Source organism: Ranitomeya imitator, chromosome 1, assembly GCF_032444005.1.
Source record: "Ranitomeya imitator isolate aRanImi1 chromosome 1, aRanImi1.pri, whole genome shotgun sequence".
NCBI classification, from domain to species: Eukaryota; Metazoa; Chordata; class Amphibia; order Anura; family Dendrobatidae; genus Ranitomeya; species Ranitomeya imitator.
In genome coordinates this window covers 402,581,643-402,602,112 of record NC_091282.1, presented here as the reverse complement: position 1 = coordinate 402,602,112, position 20,470 = coordinate 402,581,643, and the positions used below count along the sequence as shown (strand labels likewise).

At 43.0% G+C, this 20,470-nt stretch overlaps 1 protein-coding gene across 2 annotated transcripts in view; it reads left to right on the top strand.

Annotated features, from left to right (window-relative positions):
- The window catches only part of GMPR2 (guanosine monophosphate reductase 2), a 58,964-nt gene that overhangs the window by 18,980 nt on the left and 19,514 nt on the right, over positions 1-20,470 (top strand). For both annotated transcript variants that reach the window (XM_069762394.1, XM_069762400.1), the window contains exons 3-7: positions 10,904-11,023; positions 17,447-17,530; positions 17,641-17,814; positions 17,908-17,989; positions 19,601-19,707. In XM_069762394.1, coding sequence (XP_069618495.1) covers positions 10,904-11,023; positions 17,447-17,530; positions 17,641-17,814; positions 17,908-17,989; positions 19,601-19,707 — 567 coding nt within the window. The remainder of the gene's footprint in view (positions 1-10,903; positions 11,024-17,446; positions 17,531-17,640; positions 17,815-17,907; positions 17,990-19,600; positions 19,708-20,470) is intronic.

The window sequence follows — 20,470 nt, the reverse complement described above, 5'->3', positions numbered from 1 at the left end:
GCGCTGGCAGGCAGGAGTTGAGAATAGATCCCTCACAAGGGCTGTATTAGCTAATCTGTACTTTTTGTTCTATATATATGTGTTTTGTGTCTGTTTTGGACAATTGTCCCTCCCATTTTAATGAGTACTTAATAAAGATATTTGTTTTTAGAGGTTTACACATGTTAGCTGTTCTGAGAAAAACTGATCAAAATCTGTTGATACTTCAAAGAAAATCTCAGATGAAAATTGGCCCGGTTTTCCCATACCTGCAAAAAATGGATGGCTAAATGAGCGCTAACACTAGTATGATAGAGACAGTTGTCAGGACCCGGAGCTCTGATTGATTTATAACATTTCTGCAAAAGCACTCAGCTAGATATGGTGGAAAGTTTTTAACCCCTTTACCCCCAAGGGTGGTTTGCACGTTAATGACCGGGCCAATTTTTACAATTCTGACCACTGTCCCTTTATGAGGTTATAACTCTGGAACGCTTCAACGGATCCCAGTGTTTCTGACATTGTTTTCTCGTGACATATTGTACTTCATGATAGTGGTAAAAATTATTTGATAGTACCTGCGTTTATTTGTGAAAAAAACGGAAATTTAGCGAAAATTATGAAAATTTTGCAATTTCCCAACTTTGAATTTTTATGCAATTAAATCACAGACATATGTCACACAAAATACTTAATAAGTAACATTTCCCACATGTCTACTTTACATCAGCACAATTTTGGAACCAAAATTTTTTTTTGTTAGGGAGTTAAAAGTTGACCAGCAATTTCTCGTTTTTACAACACCATTTTTTTTTTAGGGACCACATCTCATTTGAAGTCATTTTGAGGGGTCTATATGATAGAAAATACCCAAGTGTGACACCATTCTAAAAACTGCACCCCTCAAGGTGCTCAAAACCATATTCAAGAAGTTTATTAACCCTTCTGGTGCTTCACAGGAATTTTTGGAATGTTTAAATAAAAATGAACATTTAACTTTTTTTCACAAAAAATTTACTTCAGCTCCAATTTGTTTTATTTTACCAAGGGTAACAGGAGAAAATGGACCCCAAAAGTTGTTGTACAATTTGTCCTGAGTATGCTGATACCCCATATGTGGGGGTAAACCACTGTTTGGGCGCATGACAGAGCTCGGAAGGGAAGGAGCGCCGTTTGACTTTTCAATGCAAAATTGACAGGAATTGAGATGGGACACCATGTTGCGTTTGGAGAGCCACTGATGTGCCTAAACATTGAAACCCCCCACAAATGACCCCCTAAGGAACTTATCTAGAGGTGTGGTGAGCACTTTGACCCACCAAGTGCTTCACAGAAGTTTATAATGCAGAACCGTAAAAATAAAAATCATATTTTTTCACAAAAATTATCTTTTCGCCCCCAATTTTTTATTTTCCCAAGGGTAAGAGTAGAAATTGGACCCCAAAAGTTGTTGTACAATTTGTCCTGATTACGCTGATACCCCATATGTGGGGGTAAACCACTGTTTGGGCGCATGGGAAAGCTCGGAAGGGAAGGAGCGCCATTTGGAATGCAGACTTAGATGGAATGGTCTGCAGGTGTCACATTGCATTTGCAGAGCCCCTAATGTACCTAAACAGTAGAAACCCACCACAAGTGACACCATTTTGGAAACTAGACCCCCTAAGGAACTTATCTAGATGTGTTGTGAGAGCTTTGAACCCTCAAGTGTTTCACTACAGTTTGTAACGCAGAGCCGTGAAAATTAAAAAAAAAAAACTTTCCCCCCAAAATTATTTTTTAGCCCCCAGTTTTGTATTTTCCCGGGGGTAAGAGGAGAAATTCGACCCCAAAAGTTGTTTTCCTATTTGTCCTGAGTACGCTGATACTGCATATGTTGGGGTAAACCCCTGTTTCGGCGCACGGGAGAGCTCGGAAGGGAAGAAGCACTGTTTTACTTTTTCAACGCAGAATTGGCTGGAATTGAGATCGGACGCCATGTCGCGTTTGGAGAGCCCCTGATGTGCCTAAACAGTGGAAACCCCCCAATTATAACTGAAACCCTAATCCAAACACACCCCTAACCCTAATCCCAGCAGTAACCCTAACCACACCCCTAACCCTAATCCCAACCCTATTCCCAACTGTAAATGTAATCTAAACCCCAATTGTAACTTTAGCCCCAACCCTAACCCTAACTTTAGCCCCAACCCTAACTGTAGCCCTAACCCTAGCCCTAACCCTAGCCCTAACCCTAACCCTAGCCCTAATGGGAAAATGGAAATAAATACATTTTTTAAATTTTTCCCTAACTAAGGGGGTGATGAAGGGGGGTTTGATTTACTTTTATAGCGGGATTTTTAGCAGATTTTTATGATTGGCAGCCGTCACACACTGAAATACACTTTTTATTGCAAAAAATATTTTTTGCGTTACCACATTTTGAGAGCTATAATTTTTCCACATTTTGGTCCACAGAGTCATGTGAGGTCTTGTTTTTTGCGGGACGAGTTGATGTTTTTATTGGTAACATTTTCGGGCACGTGACATTTTTTGATCGCTTTTTATTCCGATTTTTGTGAGGCAGAATGACCAAAAACCAGCTATTCATGAATTTCTTTTGGGGGAGGCGTTTATACCGTTCCGCGTTTGGTAAAATTGATAAAGCAGTTTTATTCTTCGGGTCTGTATGATTACAGCGATACCTCATTTATATCATTTTTTTATGTTTTGGCGCTTTTATACGATAAAAACTATTTTATAGAAAAAATAATTATTTTTGCATCGCTTTATTCTGAGGACTATAACTTTTTTATTTTTTTGCTGATGATGCTGTATGGCGGCTTGTTTTTTGCGGGACAAGATGACGCTTTCAGCGGTACCATGGTTATTTATATCTGTCTTTTTGATTGCGTGTTATTCCACTTTTTGTTCGGCGGTATGATAATAAAGCGTTGTTTTTTGCCTCGTTTTTTTTTTTTTTTCCTTACGGTGTTTACTGAAGGGGTTAACTAGTGGGCCAGTTTTATAGGTCGGGCCGTTACGGACGCGGTGATACTAAATATGTGTACTTTTATTGTTTTTATTTATTTAGATAAAGAAATGTATTTATGGGAATAATAATTTTTTTTTTTTTTTCATTATTTAGGAATATTTTTTTTTTATATTTTTTTTACACATTTGGAAAAAATTTTTTTTTTACTTTTTTACTTTGTCCCATGGGGGGACATCACAGATCGGTGATCTGACAGTCTGCACAGCACTCTGTCAGATCACCGATCTGACTTGCAGCACTGCAGGCTTCACAGTGCCTGCTCTGAGCAGGCTCTGTGAAGCCACCTCCCTCCCTGCAGGACCCGGATGCCGCGGCCATCTTGGATCCGGATCTGGAGCAGGGAGGGTGGTAGAGAGACCCTCGCAGCAACGCGATCATATCGCGTTGCTGTGGGGGGCTCAGGGAAGCCCGCAGGGAGCCCCCTCCCTGCGCGATGCTTCCATGTACCGCCGGCACATCGCGATCATGTTTGATCGCGGTGTGCCGGGGGTTAATGTGCCGGGAGCGGTCCGTGACCGCTCCTGGCACATAGTGCCGGATGTCAGCTGCGATAAGCAGCTGACACCCGGCCGGGATCGGCCGCGCTCCCCCCGTGAGCGCGGCCGATCGCATATGACGTACTATCCCGTCGGTGGTCATAGGGGCCCACCCCACCTCGACGGGATAGTACGTCTGATGTCAGAAAGGAAGACTGTTCAGAAAATAATTTAAATGGGTTTTCCTTTGATCAAAGTATATTTTAATTATAAGATCTTGGAATAAAAATAAATCCCACAATTGGAGAAGAATCCGTAAAAGAGAGCATGCAGGCAGGAAGCATGGGACCACAACTGCTTTTTCCTGTAAGGTAAAACATGTTTAAAGCACCACTCCAGTAGTGCTGGAATGGTGCCACTAATCTAAGCTTCTTGTTCTTAGTCTCATACATACCAGCCGCCATCTTCTTCTGTTATTGGTGCCGCTCCGATCAGACTCCAGCAGATTGTGACGGGGGAAGCACAGCCATACATACAAGGATGGGGGGAGCCCAGCCATGCATACAAGCTGAAGACACATGGTGGTCTGAGCGTGCAAATCCCTCAGATATATAGACTTTGCTGTACGTTATTTTTTTTGTTTTGCTGTTATGCCAGAAAAGCCATGTTTACTTTACTGAGCCCTGCTATGGTTTATGTTGTTCCATAATAAACCAGCAGGTGAACGTTCCTGCATCTCCATTGTCCAGTTGCGGCAGCCATTCCTGTGCTGAGCAGTCACGTGGTACCGCTCATTAAGGTAGTGAATATGCACGTGTCTCCACTCCCATAGGCGTGGCACGCATATTCATTATGTTACTGAGCGGTACCACATGACCGCTCAGCACAGGAGAGCTGCCGCGCCGGGACAAAGGAGATGGAGGGGACTTGCAGCGACAGGGTGAGGAGGACGGGGGAAGCACAGTCATACATACGAGGATGGGGGGAGCCCAGCCATGCATACAAGGACGGGGGAGGATCGGGGGAGCCCAGCCATGTATACAAGGACGGGGGGAGCCCAGCCATGCATACAAGGATGGGGGAGGACGGGGGGAGCCCAGCCATGCATACAAGGAAGGAGCGGGAGCCCAACCATGCATACAAGGACGGGGGGATCCCAGCCATGCATACAAGGATGGGGGAGGACGGGGGGATCCCAGCCATGCATACAAGGATGGGGGAGGACGGGGGGAGCCCAGCCATGCATACAAGGAAGGAGCGGGAGCCCAACCATGCATACAAGGACGGGCGGAGCCCAGTCATGCATACAGGGACGGGGGGAGCCCAGCCATGCATACAAGGATTTAGGGGAGCCCAGCCATGCATACAAGGATGGGGGAGGACCGGGGGAGCCCAGCCATGCATACAAGGATGGGGAGAGCCCAGCCATGCATACAAGGATGGGGAGAGCACAGCCATGCATACAAGGGCGGGCGGAGCACAGCCATGCATACAATATTGGGGGGGAACCACACAGAGCAGGACAGGAATGAGAGAACAATGCATATCCAGCTTACATTTGAGTCAATAAGCTTACCCAGTTTTCCGTGGCAAAGTTAGGTGCCTCGGCCTATACTCAGGTCAGCTTACACTCGAGTATATACGGTACATCGGTACATCGTCTTCTATTAGCACCCCATGTTTCCATTTTTAGCTCTTATGACTTTTTGAACCTTCATAGGAATGTGATGCTGTATCTTTATGCTTTCAAACTTTTGTTAAAGAATTATAAAAATAAAATAAAGTGTGATGGTGTATATAGCCTAAGCCTCCGCTTCTGTTATTCCTTCATCAATTCTATCATTTTTCCATTGTGACAGGGTCCATGGCACGGTATATGAGGGGAGAAATCTGTCACGAAGATTGCTTTCTTCTGTGATCTAGAAACCCATAAGTTTCTCTTCAGCATGCTATGTGCTGAAGGAGTTTATCAGCCATGTTATGGGACGGGTTTGTAGGTGATTCAGTAAGAGATGGGCGGGACACCGACTCACCATATCTCCACCTCAAGGGTGTGGCTGGGAGGTTAAATGTACAGCCACTGTTTTTTCCTGTGTGTAGTGGTTTGGAGAGGAAAGACTCCAAGTGGTGGCTCCAAGTGAAGCCGAAGACACATGTTGGTCTGAGCGGTCAAATCCCTCAGATATATAGACTTTGCTGTACGTTATTTTTTTTCTTTTGCCGTTATGCCAGAAAGGCCATGTTTACTTTACTGAACCCTGCTATGGTTTATGCTGTTCCATAATAAACAAGCAGGTGATTTACCATAAGAAGCGTTCCTATGTCTACCTTTGGAAGCAGCTGAGTGAGTCAACCCCTCACACCATATATGATGTAAGGTGGCAGCTGGACAGGTTGTGGATGGGAGGTATGTGTCCCCGAGGTGCCAACCCTTGGTGATGTAGGACCCGGAGAAGCTGGCTCCAGCACACTTAGTGCTTATTGGTGTTTAACCCCTTTCTGACATCAGACGTACTATCCCGTCAAGGTGGGGTGGGCCCCTATGACCACCGACGGGATACTACGTCATATGCGATCGGCAGCGCTCACGGGGGGAGCGCCGCCGATCGCGGCCGGGTGTCAGCTGCTTATCGCAGCTGACATCCGGCACTATGTGCCAGGAGCGGTCACGGACCGCCCCCGGCACATTAACCCCCGTCACACCGCGATCAAAGATGATCGCGATGTGCTGGCGGTACAGGGAAGCTTCCCGCAGGAAGGGAGCTCCCTGCGGGCTTCCCTGAGCCCCCCGCAGCAACGCGATTGCTGCGAGGGTCTTACCTCCCTCCCTGCCTGCTCCAGCCCCGGATCCAAAATGGCCGCGGATCCGGGTCCTGCAGGGAGGGAGGTGGCTTCACAGAGCCTGCTCAGAGCAGGCACTGTGAAGCCTGCAGCGCTGCAAGTCAGATCAGTGATCTGACAGAGTGCTGTGCACACTGTCAGATCACCGGTCTGTGATGTCCCCCCCTGGGACAAAATAAAAAAGTAAAAAAAAAAAATTCCAAATGTGTAAAAAAAAAAAAAAAAATATCCTAAATAATGAAAAAAATATATATATATTATTCCCATAAATAAATTTCTTCATCTAAATAAAAAAAAAAAAAACAATAAAAGTACACATATTTAGTATCACCGCGTCCGTAACGACCCGACCTATAAAACTGGCCCACTAGTTAACCCGTTCAGTAAACACCGTAAGAAAAAAAAAAAAAAACGAGGCAAAAAACAACGCTTTATTATCGTACCGCCGAACTAAAAGTGGAATAACACGCGATCAAAAAGACAGATATAAATAACCATGGTACCGCTGAAAGCGTCATCTTGTCCCGCAAAAAACGAGCCGCCATACAGCATCATCAGCAAAAAAATAAAAAAGTTATAGTCCTCAGAATAAAGCGATACAAAAATAATTATTTTTTCTGTAAATAGTTTTTATCGTATAAAAGCGACAAAACATAAAAAAATTATATAAATGAGGTGTCGCTGTAATCGTACTGACCCGAAGAATAAAACTGCTTTATCAATTTTACCAAACGCGGAACGGTATAAACGCCTCCCCCAAAAGAAATTCATGAATAGCTGGTTTTTGGTCATTCTTCCTCACAAAAATCGGAATAAAAAGCGATCAAAAAATGTCACGTGCCCGAAAATGTTACCAGTAAAAACGTCAACTCGTCCCGCAAAAAAACAAGACCTCACATGACTCTGTGGACCAAAATATGGAAAAATTATAGCTCTCAAAATGTAGTAACGCAAAAAATATTTTTTGCAATAAAAAGCGTCTTTCAGTGTGTGACGGCTGCCAATCATAAAAATCCGCTAAAAAACCTGCTATAAAAGTAAATCAAACCCCCCTTCATCACCCCCTTAGTTAGGGAAAAATTTAAAAAATGTATTTATTTCCATTTTTCCATTAGGGCTAGGGTTAGGGCTACAGTTAGGGTTGGGGCTAAAGTTACGGTTAGGGTTTAGATTACATTTACAGTTGGGAATAGGGTTGGGATTAGGGTTAGGGGTGTGTCAGGGTTAGAGGTGTGGTTAGGGTTACCGTTGGAATTAGGGTTAGGGGTGTGTTTGGATTAGGGTTTCAGTTATAATTGGGGGGTTTCCACTGTTTAGGCACATCAGGGGCTCTCCAAACACGACATGGCGTCCGATCTCAATTCCAGCCAATTCTGCGTTGAAAAAGTAAAACAGTGCTCCTTCCCTTCTGAGCTCTCCCATGTGCCCAAACAGGGGTTTACCCCAACATATGGGGTATCAGCGTACTCAGGACAAATAGGACAACTTTTGGGGTCCAATTTTTCCTGTTACCCTTGGGAAAATACAAAACTGGGGGCTAAAAAATAATTTTTGTGGGAAAAAATGTTTGTTTTATTTTTATAGCTCTGCATTATAAACTTCTGTGAAGCCCTTGGGTCAAAGCGCTCACCACACGTCTAGATAAGTTCCTTAGGGGGTCTACTTTCCAAAATGGTGTCACTTGTGGGGGGTTTCTACTGTTTAGGTACATTAGGGGCTCTGCAAACGCAATGTGACACCTGCAGACCATTCCATCTAAGTCTGCATTCCATATGGCGCTCCTTCCCTTCCGAGCCCTCCCATGCGCCCAAACAGTGGTTCCCCCCCACTTATGGGGTATCAGCGCACTCAGGACAAATTGGGCAACAAATTTTGGGGTCCAATTTCTCCTGTTACCCTTGGGAAAATACAAAACTGGGGGCTAAAAAAAATAATTTTTGTGGGAAAAATGTTTTGTTTTATTTTTACGGTTCTGCATTATAAACTTCTGTGAAGCTCTTGGTGGGTCAAAGTGCTCACCACACCTCTAGATAAGTTCCTTAGAGGTCTACTTTCCAAAATGGTGTCACTTGTGGGGGGTTTCAATGTTTAGACACATCAGTGGCTCTCCAAATGCAACATGGCATCCCATCTCAATTCCTGTCAATTTTGCATTGAAAAGTCAAACGGCGCTCCTTCCCTTCCGAGCTCTCCCATGCGCCCAAACAGTGGTTTACCCCCACATATGGGGTATCAGCGTACTCAGGACAAATTGTACAACATCTTTTGGGGTCCAATTTCTTCTCTTACCCGTGGGAAAATAAAACATTGGGGGCGAAAAGATAATTTTTGTGAAAAAATATGATTTTTTATTTTTACGGTTCTACATTATAAACTTCTGTGAAGCACTTGGTGGGTCAAAGTGCTCACCACACCTCTAGATAAGTTCCTTAGGGGGTCTACTTTCCAAAATGGTGTCACTTGTGGGGGGTTTCAATGTTTAGGCACATCAGTGGCTCTCCAAACGCAACATGGCGTCCCATCTCAATTCCTGTCAATTTTGCATTGAAAAGTCAAACGGCGCTCCTTCCCTCCCGAGCTCTCCCATGCGCCCAAACAGTGGCTTACCCCCACATATGGGGTATCAGCGTACTCAGGACAAATTGTACAACAACTTTTGGGGTCCAATTTCTTCTGTTACCGGTGGGAAAATAAAACATTGGGGGCGAAAAGATAATTTTTGTGAAAAAATATGATTTTTTATTTTTACGGTTCTACATTATAAACTTCTGTGAAGCACTTGGTGGGTCAAAGTGCTCACCACACCTCTAGATAAGTTCCTTAGGGGGTCTACTTTCCAAAATGGTGTCACTTGTGGGGGGTTTCAATGTTTAGGCACATCAGGGGCTCTCCAAACGCAACATGGTGTCCCATCTCAATTCCAGTCAATTTTGCATTGAAAAGTCAAACGGCGCTCCTTCGCTTCCGAGCTCTGTCATGCGCCCAAACAGTGGTTTACCCCCACATATGGGGTATCGGTGTACTCAGGACAAATTGTACAACAACTTTTGGGGTCCATTTTCTCCTGTTACCCTCTTGGTAAAAGAAAACAAATTGGACCTGAAGTAAATTTTTTGTGAAAAAAAGTTAAATGTTCATTTTTATTTAAACATTCCAAAAATTCCTGTGAAGCACCAGAAGGGTTAATAAACTTCTTGAATATGGTTTTGAGCACCATGAGGGGTGCAGTTTTTAGAATGGTGTCACACTTGGGTATTTTCTATCATATAGACCCCTCAAAATGACTTCAAATGAGATGTGGTCCCTAAAAAAAAATGGTGTTGTAAAAATGAGAAATTGCTGGTCAACTTTTAACCCTTATAACTCCCTAACAAAAAAAAATTTTGGTTCCAAAATTGTGCTGATGTAAAGTAGACATGTGGGAAATGTTACTTATTAAGTATTTTGTGTGACATATCTCTGTGATTTAATTGCATAAAAATTCAAAGTTGGAAAATTGAGAAATTTTCATAATTTTCGCCAAATTTCCGTTTTTTTCACAAATAAACGCAGGTAATATCAAAGAAATGTTACCACTGTCATGAAGTACAATATGTCACGAGAAAACAATGTCAGAATCACTGGGATCCGTTGAAGCGTTCCAGAGTTATAACCTCATAAAGGGACAGTGGTCAGAATTGTAAAAATTGGCCCGGTCATTAACGTGCAAACCACCCTTGGGGGTAAAGGGGTTAATGGGCCCTGATTTTAGGTCCAGGTTTTACGAGGAGCTCAAAGAGCTTCTCGCTTACCCCCAGTCCAGGTCTTGGAATGTCTGATTTAAAGCACTTGGGGCTGTCTCACTTTGTCTGTGCGTTTGGCAAGGTGAGGACACTCACATTTAAACAGGTGAGCCCATGTGTTATATGAACTGGTTATTTTCTGTTTTGTTATGCCTTTTGTTTACCTGGAAGATGCTGTTTTATTTTTGTCAACACTGGTGGTTTATGAACTCTTAATAAACTGCTTGTTTTGAATAAATAAATTCCAGCGTTCCCATGTGTGAACCAGCTTCTACCACAGAGCCGATCCCTCACAACGGTCACAAAGGGCTCGATTCATCCAAGCAATATCGCTAGAATTCTGGAGTAAATTGCTTTGAATAGTTGCAAAATTTTTGTGAAACTCGCAGCTGCACAAAAAATGTTGTGATGTTTTTTGCTTTTTCATGTCAGTTTCTCCCACCTACATAAAAATGGACTGAGCTGAGGTGTGACTACACAACACGTTTCTTTTTTGACGACCTTTGGCTTTCCTTATTCCAGAAATCATACTCCAGTCTATGACTGGAGTAAGACTTATGGCAAGGAGCGCAGAGGATCACGCCACTCGTCAGACGCTCCTCTATTCATTAAGAGGTGTATGCCTCTAAATGAATCAGGAGCGCCTGACTCCGACACACCGCCTTATAAAGATTGGTGAGAAAATTGCTGGTCTTGATGAATTGTGGTCAAGATGTTCATTTCAGACACAACATTTTTTTGTTGAATATAGTCACATAAACCAATTTGTAAATTGTATATATTTTTTCCAGGTTGAACTTTCTCGTTCCTTTACATTCAGGAACTCTGGTCAAAGCTATCAAGGGATTCCAATAATTGCTGCTAATATGGACACAGTGGGCACATTTGATATGGCAAGAGAGCTGGGCAAGGTAATAAACGTTAACACCCATAAAATAAAAATACTAATCAGATTGCTATACTGGAAATTATTAAATGAACACATCGGCATCAGGTTCAGAAATATTATTTGTTTCTTGTCATTAATAGGTCCTACATTTTTACACTTATCAGAACTATAAACCATTGCCAGGTGTTTCTATATGTTCCTTACTTTTAGATTGTTTTGTGCACCCTTATTTTTGTTACTTCATATTTTAGATGCTGATGTGACTGCCATCTCCGTAACGTCAAAACCAGTAATTGAGTCAGAGATATATTACTGTTTTTTCTCTCCGTGACAAGCCTATCTATGTAGCATCTCCCTACATAGATGTCAGTGGGTGGTGCAAACCACTAATAGCCGTTTTTTGTTTTTTTTTAAACCAACAATTAGTAATCGTTTAGAGGAACATGCATGCGCAATGTTCTACTAGAATAAACATGTTCTTCCAGGTAACGATGATTTTTATGCATGCTTAAAAAGCATTATTATCAGCAGCACATCACCCCATGCTTTAAAACGAGTTTTAAACTAGCTCCAAACCACTTAAATGTAGTTGAACAGCCTGTCTAAATGGCCCATAGGCCTCTCCAATAGCAGTGGAAGTGTAAAACTGGCAGTTAGCAAGGATGCATCATGAATTTTAACTGCAAGACAAGGGAGTAGTCATCATGGTAGCAATATGTACAGTGGGGAAAATAAGTATTTGATACACTGCTTGATTTTGCAAGTTATCCCACCTACAAAGAATAGAGAGGTTTGTAATTTTTATTGTAGGTACACTTCAACTGTGAGAGACAGAATCTAAAAATAAAAAAACACGATCACACTGTATGATTTTTAAATACGGTAATTAAATTGCATTTTATTGCATGAAATAAGTATTTGATCACCTATTAACCTGCAAGAATTCTCTCACAAACCTATTAGTTTTTATTTCAGAAGCCCTCCTACTCAGCACTCATTACCTGTATTAATTGCACTTGTTTGAGCTTGTTACCTGTATAAAAGACATCTGTCCACATAATCAATCACACTCCAACCTCGCCACCATGGCCATGACCAAAGAGCTGTCTAAGGACATCAGAGACAGAATTGCAGACCTGCACAAGGCTGGGATCGGCTATAGGACAAAAGGCAAACAACTTGGTGAGAAGGCAACAACTGTTGGCACAATTATTAGAAAATGGAAGAAACACAAGAAGATGACTGTCAGTCTTCTTCAATCTGGAGCTCCATGCAAGATCTTGCCTCGTAGGGTAAGGATGATTCTGAGAAAGGTAAGGAATCAGCCCAGAACTATAAGGGAAGACCTGGTCAATGACCTGAAGAGAGCTGGGACCACAGTCTCAAACATTACCTTTAGTAACACACTATGTTGTCATGGATTAAAATTCTGCAGGGCAGGCAAGGTCCCTCTGCTCTCGCCAGCACATGTCCCAGCCCATTTGAAGCTCGCCAAGGACCATCTAGATGATCCAGAGGTGGCACTCGAGAGGGTCACGTGGTCAGATGAGACCAAAATAGAAATTTTTGATGTCAACTTCACCCGACGTGTTTGGAGGAAGAAGATGGATGAGTACAATCCCAAGAACACCATCCCAACCGTGAAGCATGGTGGGGCAAACATCATACTTTGGGGGTGCTTTTCTGCAAAGGGGACAGGACGACTGTACCGTATTGAAGGAAGCATGGATGGGGTCACATATGGCGAGATTTTGGCAAACAACCTCCTTCCCTCAGTAAGAACATTGAAGATGGGTCGTGGCTGGGTCTTTCAACATGACAATGACCCAAAACACACAGCCTGGGCAATTAAGGAGTAGCTCCCTAAGAAGCATTTCAAAGTCCTTCAGTGGCCTTGCCAGTCTCGAGACCCGAACCCAATAGAAAATTTTTGGAGGGTACTGAAAGTCAATGTTGTCCAGTGACAGCCCAAAACCTGAAAGATCTGGAGAAGATCTGTATGGGGAAGTGGGCCAAAATCCCTGCTGCAGTGCATGCAAACTTGGTCAACAACTACAGGAAACTTCTGACCTCTTTAACTACAAACAAAGGTTTCTGTACCAAATATTAAGTTCCGTTTTTCTATTGTATCAAATACTTATTTCATACAATAAAATGCAAATTAATTACCGTGTGTAAAAATCGTACAATGTGATTTTCAGTTTTTTATTTTTAGTTGAAGTGTACCTGTGATAAAAATTACAGACCTCTCCTTTCTTTGTAGGTGGCAAAACTTGCAAAATCAGTAGTGTATAAAATGCTTATTTTCCACAATTTAATACCGTTTAAGTATATGTCTCCCATTCACACACCACCTCCTCACCTCGCCCCCTGTCTGTCAGAGTACCGCAAGGTTCAGTTCTAGGGCCCCTGCTCTTCTCCATTTACACTCTTGGCCTGGGACAACTCATAGAATCTCACGGTTTTCAGTATCATCTCTATGCTGATGACACACAGATCTACATCTCTGGACCAGATATCACCACCCTACTAACCAGAATCCCTCAATGTCTGTCCGATATTTCATCCTTCTTCTCCGCTTGATTTCTAAAACTTAACATGGACAAAACAGAATTCATTGTCTTTCCCCATCTCACGCGACACCCCCAACGAACCTATCCATTACAGTAAACGGCTGCCCGCTCTCCCCAGTCCCACAAGCTCGCTGTCTCGGGGTAATCCTTGACACTGATCTCTGCTTCAAACCGCATATCCAAGCCCTTTCCACTTCCTGCCGCCTTCAATTCAAAAATATTTCACGGATCCGCACATTCCTAAACCAAGAATTTGCAAAAACCCTAGTCCATGCCCTCATCATCTCCCGCCTCGACTACTGTAACCTCCTGCTCTGTGGCCTCCCCTCTAACACTCTCGCACCCCTCCAATCTATTCTAAACTCTGCTGCCCGACTAATCCACCTGTCCCCCCGCTATTCCCCAGCCTCTCCCCTCTGTCAATCCCTTCACTGGCTCCCCATTACCCAGAGACTCCTGTACAAAAGCCTAACCGTGACATACAAAGCCATCCACAACCTGTCTCCTCCATACATCTGTGACCTCATCTCCCAGTACTTTCCTGCATGCAACCTCCGATCCTCACAAGATCTCCTCCTCTACTCCCCTCTTATCTCCTCTTCCCACAATCGCATACAAGATTTCTCTCGCGCATCACCCCTACTCTGGAACTCTCTACCACAACATATCAGACTCTCGCCTACCATCGAAACCTTCAAAAAGAACCTGAAGACCTACCTCTTCCGACAAGCCTACAACCTGCAGTAACCACCGATCGACCAAACCACTGCATGACCAGCTCTATTCTCACCTACTGTATCCTCACCCATCCCTTGTAGATTGTGAGCCCTCGCGGGCAGGGTCCTCTCTCCTCCTGTACCAGTTGTGACTTGTATTGTTCAAGATTATTGTACCTGCTTTTATTATGTATACCCCTCCTCACATGTAAAGCGCCATGGAATAAATGGCGCTATAATAATAAATAATAATAATAATGTCTTATAATGATGCGGCCAGGACAGTGCTGCTCTGGTGTTATAGCCGCACGGACTTCTGCTTTGTCATAGTAGCGGACAGCAGGGGATCTCCATAACTACTATGTGAGTAAATGAAACTTAACCCCTTTCTGACATCGGGTGTAATAGTACGCCGATGCCGGAGCCCGCACCTTTCTGGGCACATGTCATCTACTATATAATTGTCTAAGGGTCACTTCCGTCTTTCTCTCTGTCCTTCTGTCTTTCTGTCTGTCTGTCACGGATATTCATTGGTCACGGCTTCTGTCTGTCATGGAATCCAAGTCGCTGATTGGTCGTGGCAAAACGCCCACGACCATTGGCACGACCAATCAGCGATGGCCACAGTCCAGCGGCAATATGGCCGCTTTTTCCTCGCCGCAGTCAGTGCCCGCTCCATACTCTCCTCCAGTCATCCAGTCAGCCCTCACACAGGGTTAATGCCAGCATTACCGGAGCACGGTGTAACGCACTCCGGTTACGCAGCTATTAACCCTGTGTGACCAACTTTTTTCAGTAAAACGATCTAATGTTAAAAATAATAATAATAATTTTAAAAAAAGGTTATTCTCACCCTCCGACGTGCGTGCTGTCCTTGGCAGTGCAAGCGGCAGGTTCCGGTTCCAAAGATGCTATGCGAGAAGGACCTTCCATGACGTCACGGTCATGTGACCGCGACGTCATCACAGGTCCTGCGCTCATACCAAACCTGGGATTAGAAGCTGACGCGTGCACCGCACACAGGCGACAGCACTACAAGGGGTCCTCGGAAGGTGATTACCGTATATGTTTATTTTTTAACCTGTCATATACGTGGCTGGGCAATATACTACGTGGCTGGGCAATATACTACGTGGCTGGGCAATATACTACGTGGCTGGGCAATATACTACGTCCCTGGGCAATATACTATGTAGCTGGGCAATATACTACGTGACTGGGCAATATACTACGTGACTGGGCAATATACTACGTGACTGGGCAATATACTACGTGGCTGGGCAATATACTACGTCACTGGGCAATATACTATGTAGCTGGGCAATATACTACGTGGCTGGGCAATATACTACATGGCTGGGCAATATACTACGTGGCTGGGCAATATACTACGTGGCTGGGCAATATACTACGTCCCTGGGCAATATACTATGTAGCTGGGCAATATACTACGTGACTGGGCAATATACTACGTGACTGGGCAATATACTACGTGACTGGGCAATATACTACGTGGCTGGGCAATATACTACGTGGCTGGGCAATATACTACATGGCTGAGCAATATACTACGTGACTGGGTAATATACTACGTGGCTTGCCAATATACTACGTGGGCCATGCAATATACTACGTGGCTGGGCAATATACTACGTGGCTGGGCAATATACTACGTGGCTGGGCAATATACTACGTGGCTTGCCAATATACTACGTGGGCCGTGCAATATACTACGTGGCTGGGCAATATACTACGTGGCTGGGCAATATACTACGTGGCTTGCCAATATACTACGTGGGCCGTGCAATATACTACGTGGACATGCATATTCTAGAATACCCAATGCGTTAGAATCGGGCCACCATCTAGTCTGATATATACAGCTGACATGTGCCCGCAACATCTACTACGGGTGGAATCACGATGCACCCACAGCTGTTATCTAGTTAAATGCCGCTGTCAATTTCTGACAGCGGCATAAATTCCTCCCATCGGTGACCCTGTCACATGATCACGTGTCACGGATGGGTTGGCATGGCAACCAGAGGTCTCCAGCAGACCTCTATGGTTGTCATTGGCGGATTGCTGTGAGAACCACTTGGTGGTAGGTGCTCATAGCAAGTCAGCAATTCTGCTCCACACAGGCGATCTGATCATCACCTGTGTGTAGCAGAGGAGATCAATGTACTGCAGCTTATAGTCTCACATGGAGACTATTGAAGCATGCCAAAAGTTAAAAAAAAGTTTTTAAAAATATTAAAAAAATGTAAAAGTTCAAATCACCCACCCTTTTGCCCCATTCAGAATAAAATAATTTAAAAAAAAATCAAACATACACATATTTGGTATCGCCGTGCTCAGAATTGCCCGATCTATGAATAAAAAAAAAAAAGAATTAATCCGTTCGCTAAACGGCGTAATGAGAAACAAATTCAAAATATCAGAATTATGGGGGGGGGTTTGTCGGCTCTACATTGCAATAAAAAGCAATAACAGGCGATCAAAAGATCGTATCTGTACCTTCTCTGGGAAAAAGGGGAGCAAAAAAACGAAAACACAAAAACGAAAATCCCTCTGGTTGTGAATGGGTTAAAGAGGACCTGTTAATAGGTCAAAAGGGTTGAGTATTTGCTCCTATATTATCCCAGCCGCTCCCCTGAATATGCCATATTGTTTAAATCTGCCACACTGTTTCTAAGATAGGAGCTTTTTTATTCCTTACTAATTGTTATGGTCATTATGAAGAGGGCGAAGCTCATAGTATTCTCTGGGTCCTGTCTTTAGGCTGCTTTACATTATTGCCTTGTGAGCAGCGCATCTTTGGCAAAGACTGTAAAAATTAGTACTGAACAAAAAGGCCCATATCCCTGCAACTGTATGGTGGGTTAAAAAAATATATATATATTTGTGAGCAGCAAAAATATAACATACGAGAAAATTGGCCTTTTATGACCAAGTGATGGATCAAATTTATCTTGTACCTTCCAAAACCAGAGTAAAAGCATGGTCTTGGTGACTTCAGTCTTCACAAAAAATTAAACTAGGCATCCGCTTTTGGTGACTGGCACAGCTGTATACCAGAGCAGATCTGAAGTTGCAATGTTACTTCTGAATAGGCTGAATGTAAGACTATTTCTAATTTTGGTGTCCTTTCAGTTTTCTCTCTTCACAGCGGTACATAAACACTACTCAGTTGAAGAATGGAAGGAATTTGCGGCCACCTCTCCAGAATATATTGATGTAAGTAATAGTTTTGCTTAGTTCACTAGTGCTTCTACCTGCACATTTTCTCCCATAGTTGTCTACTAGACCCCTGATTTTATTATCATAATGTCCCCCATGTCCTGTAGAATGTGGCTGCAAGCGCAGGTACTGGCCAGTCTGACTTTCAGCATCTGGAGGAGGTCTTGTCGGCTGTCCCTCAGATTCGTTACATCTGCCTTGATGTAGCTAATGGATATTCTGAGCAGTTTGTCCAGCACGTAAAAGATGTACGAGCAAGGTTCCCCAAGCACACAATCATGGTAGGAACATACAATGTGGTCTCTCATGTCCGTTACTGACAAGGCTTTATTTTTATAGTCTTCCATTTACTGACATATGATTTATATCTTCAGGCCGGGAACGTTGTAACTGGAGAAATGGTTGAGGAATTAATCCTTTCAGGCGCAGATATAATCAAGGTCGGAATAGGGCCAGGTACTGTCTTTTCAATAGTCTGTGAAAAAAGGTAAATGAATGGCTCTAGAAGTGCTTGATGCTCCAAGAAATAAATACAATGGTGCGCTGGCAAGAATAATCCACACGTATACATGACTCTTTTACCTTTAAATTTACAACTTGCATTACCTGATAAACTGCTTTGGACAAAAAATCATTCCAAGTGTCTGACACTAAGGCTGGGTTCACATTGCGATAGTGGCAGTCCGCTAACGGAATCTGTTACATAGCGCCACTAACGCAATGTAACGGATCCGTTAGCGCACCCATTGACCGCAATGTATCTAACGCATCGCTAACGTATGCCATTTTTGGCATGCGTTAGCGATGTCCCGTTATTTTCTGACGGACCTCGAACACTGCTTGCAGCGTTTTTGGGTCCGTTCTCGCTAGCGCAGATCGGGCATCTGCGCTAGCGGGATCGCTAAACGCAATCCTTTTTGTACATTGCGTTAGCGCATTCCGTTAGCGTATGCGCTAAACGGATTGCACTAACGCAATGTGAACCTAGCCTAAGTTTATGAGGAATGGAGAACTTCAAATACTGTCTTTTGTAAACTATAATGTCATTATTTCTTTCATAACTGTTGACACGTCTCCTGATTTACCAATGTTCTTTTTTCCATTTGGTGTGAAAATCTCTTTGACTATTTAAAACACTGTGAATTATTTGAGATAATTAGGACACATTAGGATATGACTATAGATTATCCATGTTAGTGTACGTTCACATTAGCGTTTTGCGTGGTGACGCATGCGTCATGCGCCTCTATATTTAACATGGGGGGGCGCATGGACATGTGTTGTGCTGCGTTGTGCGACGCATGCGTTTTTTTTGCCGCAAGCGTTGGGCGCAGAAAATGCAACAAGTTGCATTTTTTTTGCGTCCAAATTTCAGCAAAAAAGGACGCATGGGTCGCAACACGCAGCGTTTTAGCGTGCGTTTTGGTGCGTTTTTATTTGCGTTGTGCGTTGCATTGCTGACGCAGCGGCGCACAACGCAAATGTGAACGTAGCCTTATGAATGATATGGTCAGCATGAAAGACTGATAGCCTCTCTATGGCTAGAGTCACGTGACCATATTTCATCTCATCTGAGAAAATCAGTCCAATTATGCTAATCATACTCTGATCACATTCCAATCAGAGTGTGATCATAGCGTGATCTGATTTTCTCGGATGAGGAGCATATGTCTCCATTCTCTCAGTCCGTGAAAATCACGCACTCAGATGTCAATCGAGTGCAATCCGATGTTTTCCACGGACTCATTGACTTGCATGGCCGAGTGCGATTCGAATATTGGATGCATATCATGCATGCTGTGATTTCTTTTTTGGTTCAGACATGTGCACGGCCCCATAGAATATCATTGGTCCGAGTGCTTTCCGATGTTTTGTCAGATCACATGTGCACCAACAATACAGTTGTCTGCACAGATCTATTTTTCTGGCTCAAACAAGAAGGTCTTAAGGTCCATATGACATTCATAAATAGACAGGAGGCTTCTTCATGTAACAGCCCTTTTATTCCTAAAGGTGTTAGTATGAGGGTGGTGTCAGTGTCTCACATATCATTCACCTTTTAATTAGGTTCTGTTTGCACAACCCGCAAGAAGACAGGAGTTGGATATCCACAACTGAGTGCTGTGATAGAGTGTGCGGATGCTGCTCATGGACTAAATGGCCATATTATATCGGTTAGTAGAAACATACACCAATTTATCCATTTCTATACACAGAATATAGATGTATGTGAGAGGTGAGAATGAAAAGACCGATGGGAAAACAATGAACGTCCATTACCAGGATGTAAACGAACAAAGACAAGGACTGTGTTCACCTGCAGGATTTTCGAGCTACTGTGCATAAATAATCAAAGCAGAACGATTTAACCCCTTAGTGACAAAGCCAATTTTGTACTTAATTAGCCAATTAATTTTTACAATTCTGACCAGTGTCACTTTATGAGGTTATAGCTCTGGAACGCTTCAACGGATCCCACTGATTCTAAGATTTATTTTTCATGACATATTGTACTTCATGTTTGAGGTAAAATTTCTTCGATATGGCTTGCTTTTATTTATGAAAAAAACAGAAATGTGACAAAAATGTTGAAAATGTAGCAATTTTCATACTTTTAAATTTTGCTCCCTTAAATCAGTCATATCGCACAAAAATAGTTAATAGATAACATTTCCCACATGTCTACTTTACATCAGCACAATTTTGGAAACAATAATTTTTTTTGTTAGGATGTTATAAGGGTTAAAAGTTGACCAGCGATTTCTCATTTTTCCAACAAAATTTACAAAACCATTTTTTTAGGGACCACCTCACATTTGAAATGAGTTTCGGGGGGTCAATATAACAGAAAATACCATAAAGTGACACCATTCTAAAAACTGCACCCCTCAAGGTGCACAAAACCACATTCAAGAAGTTTATTAACCCTTCAGATGC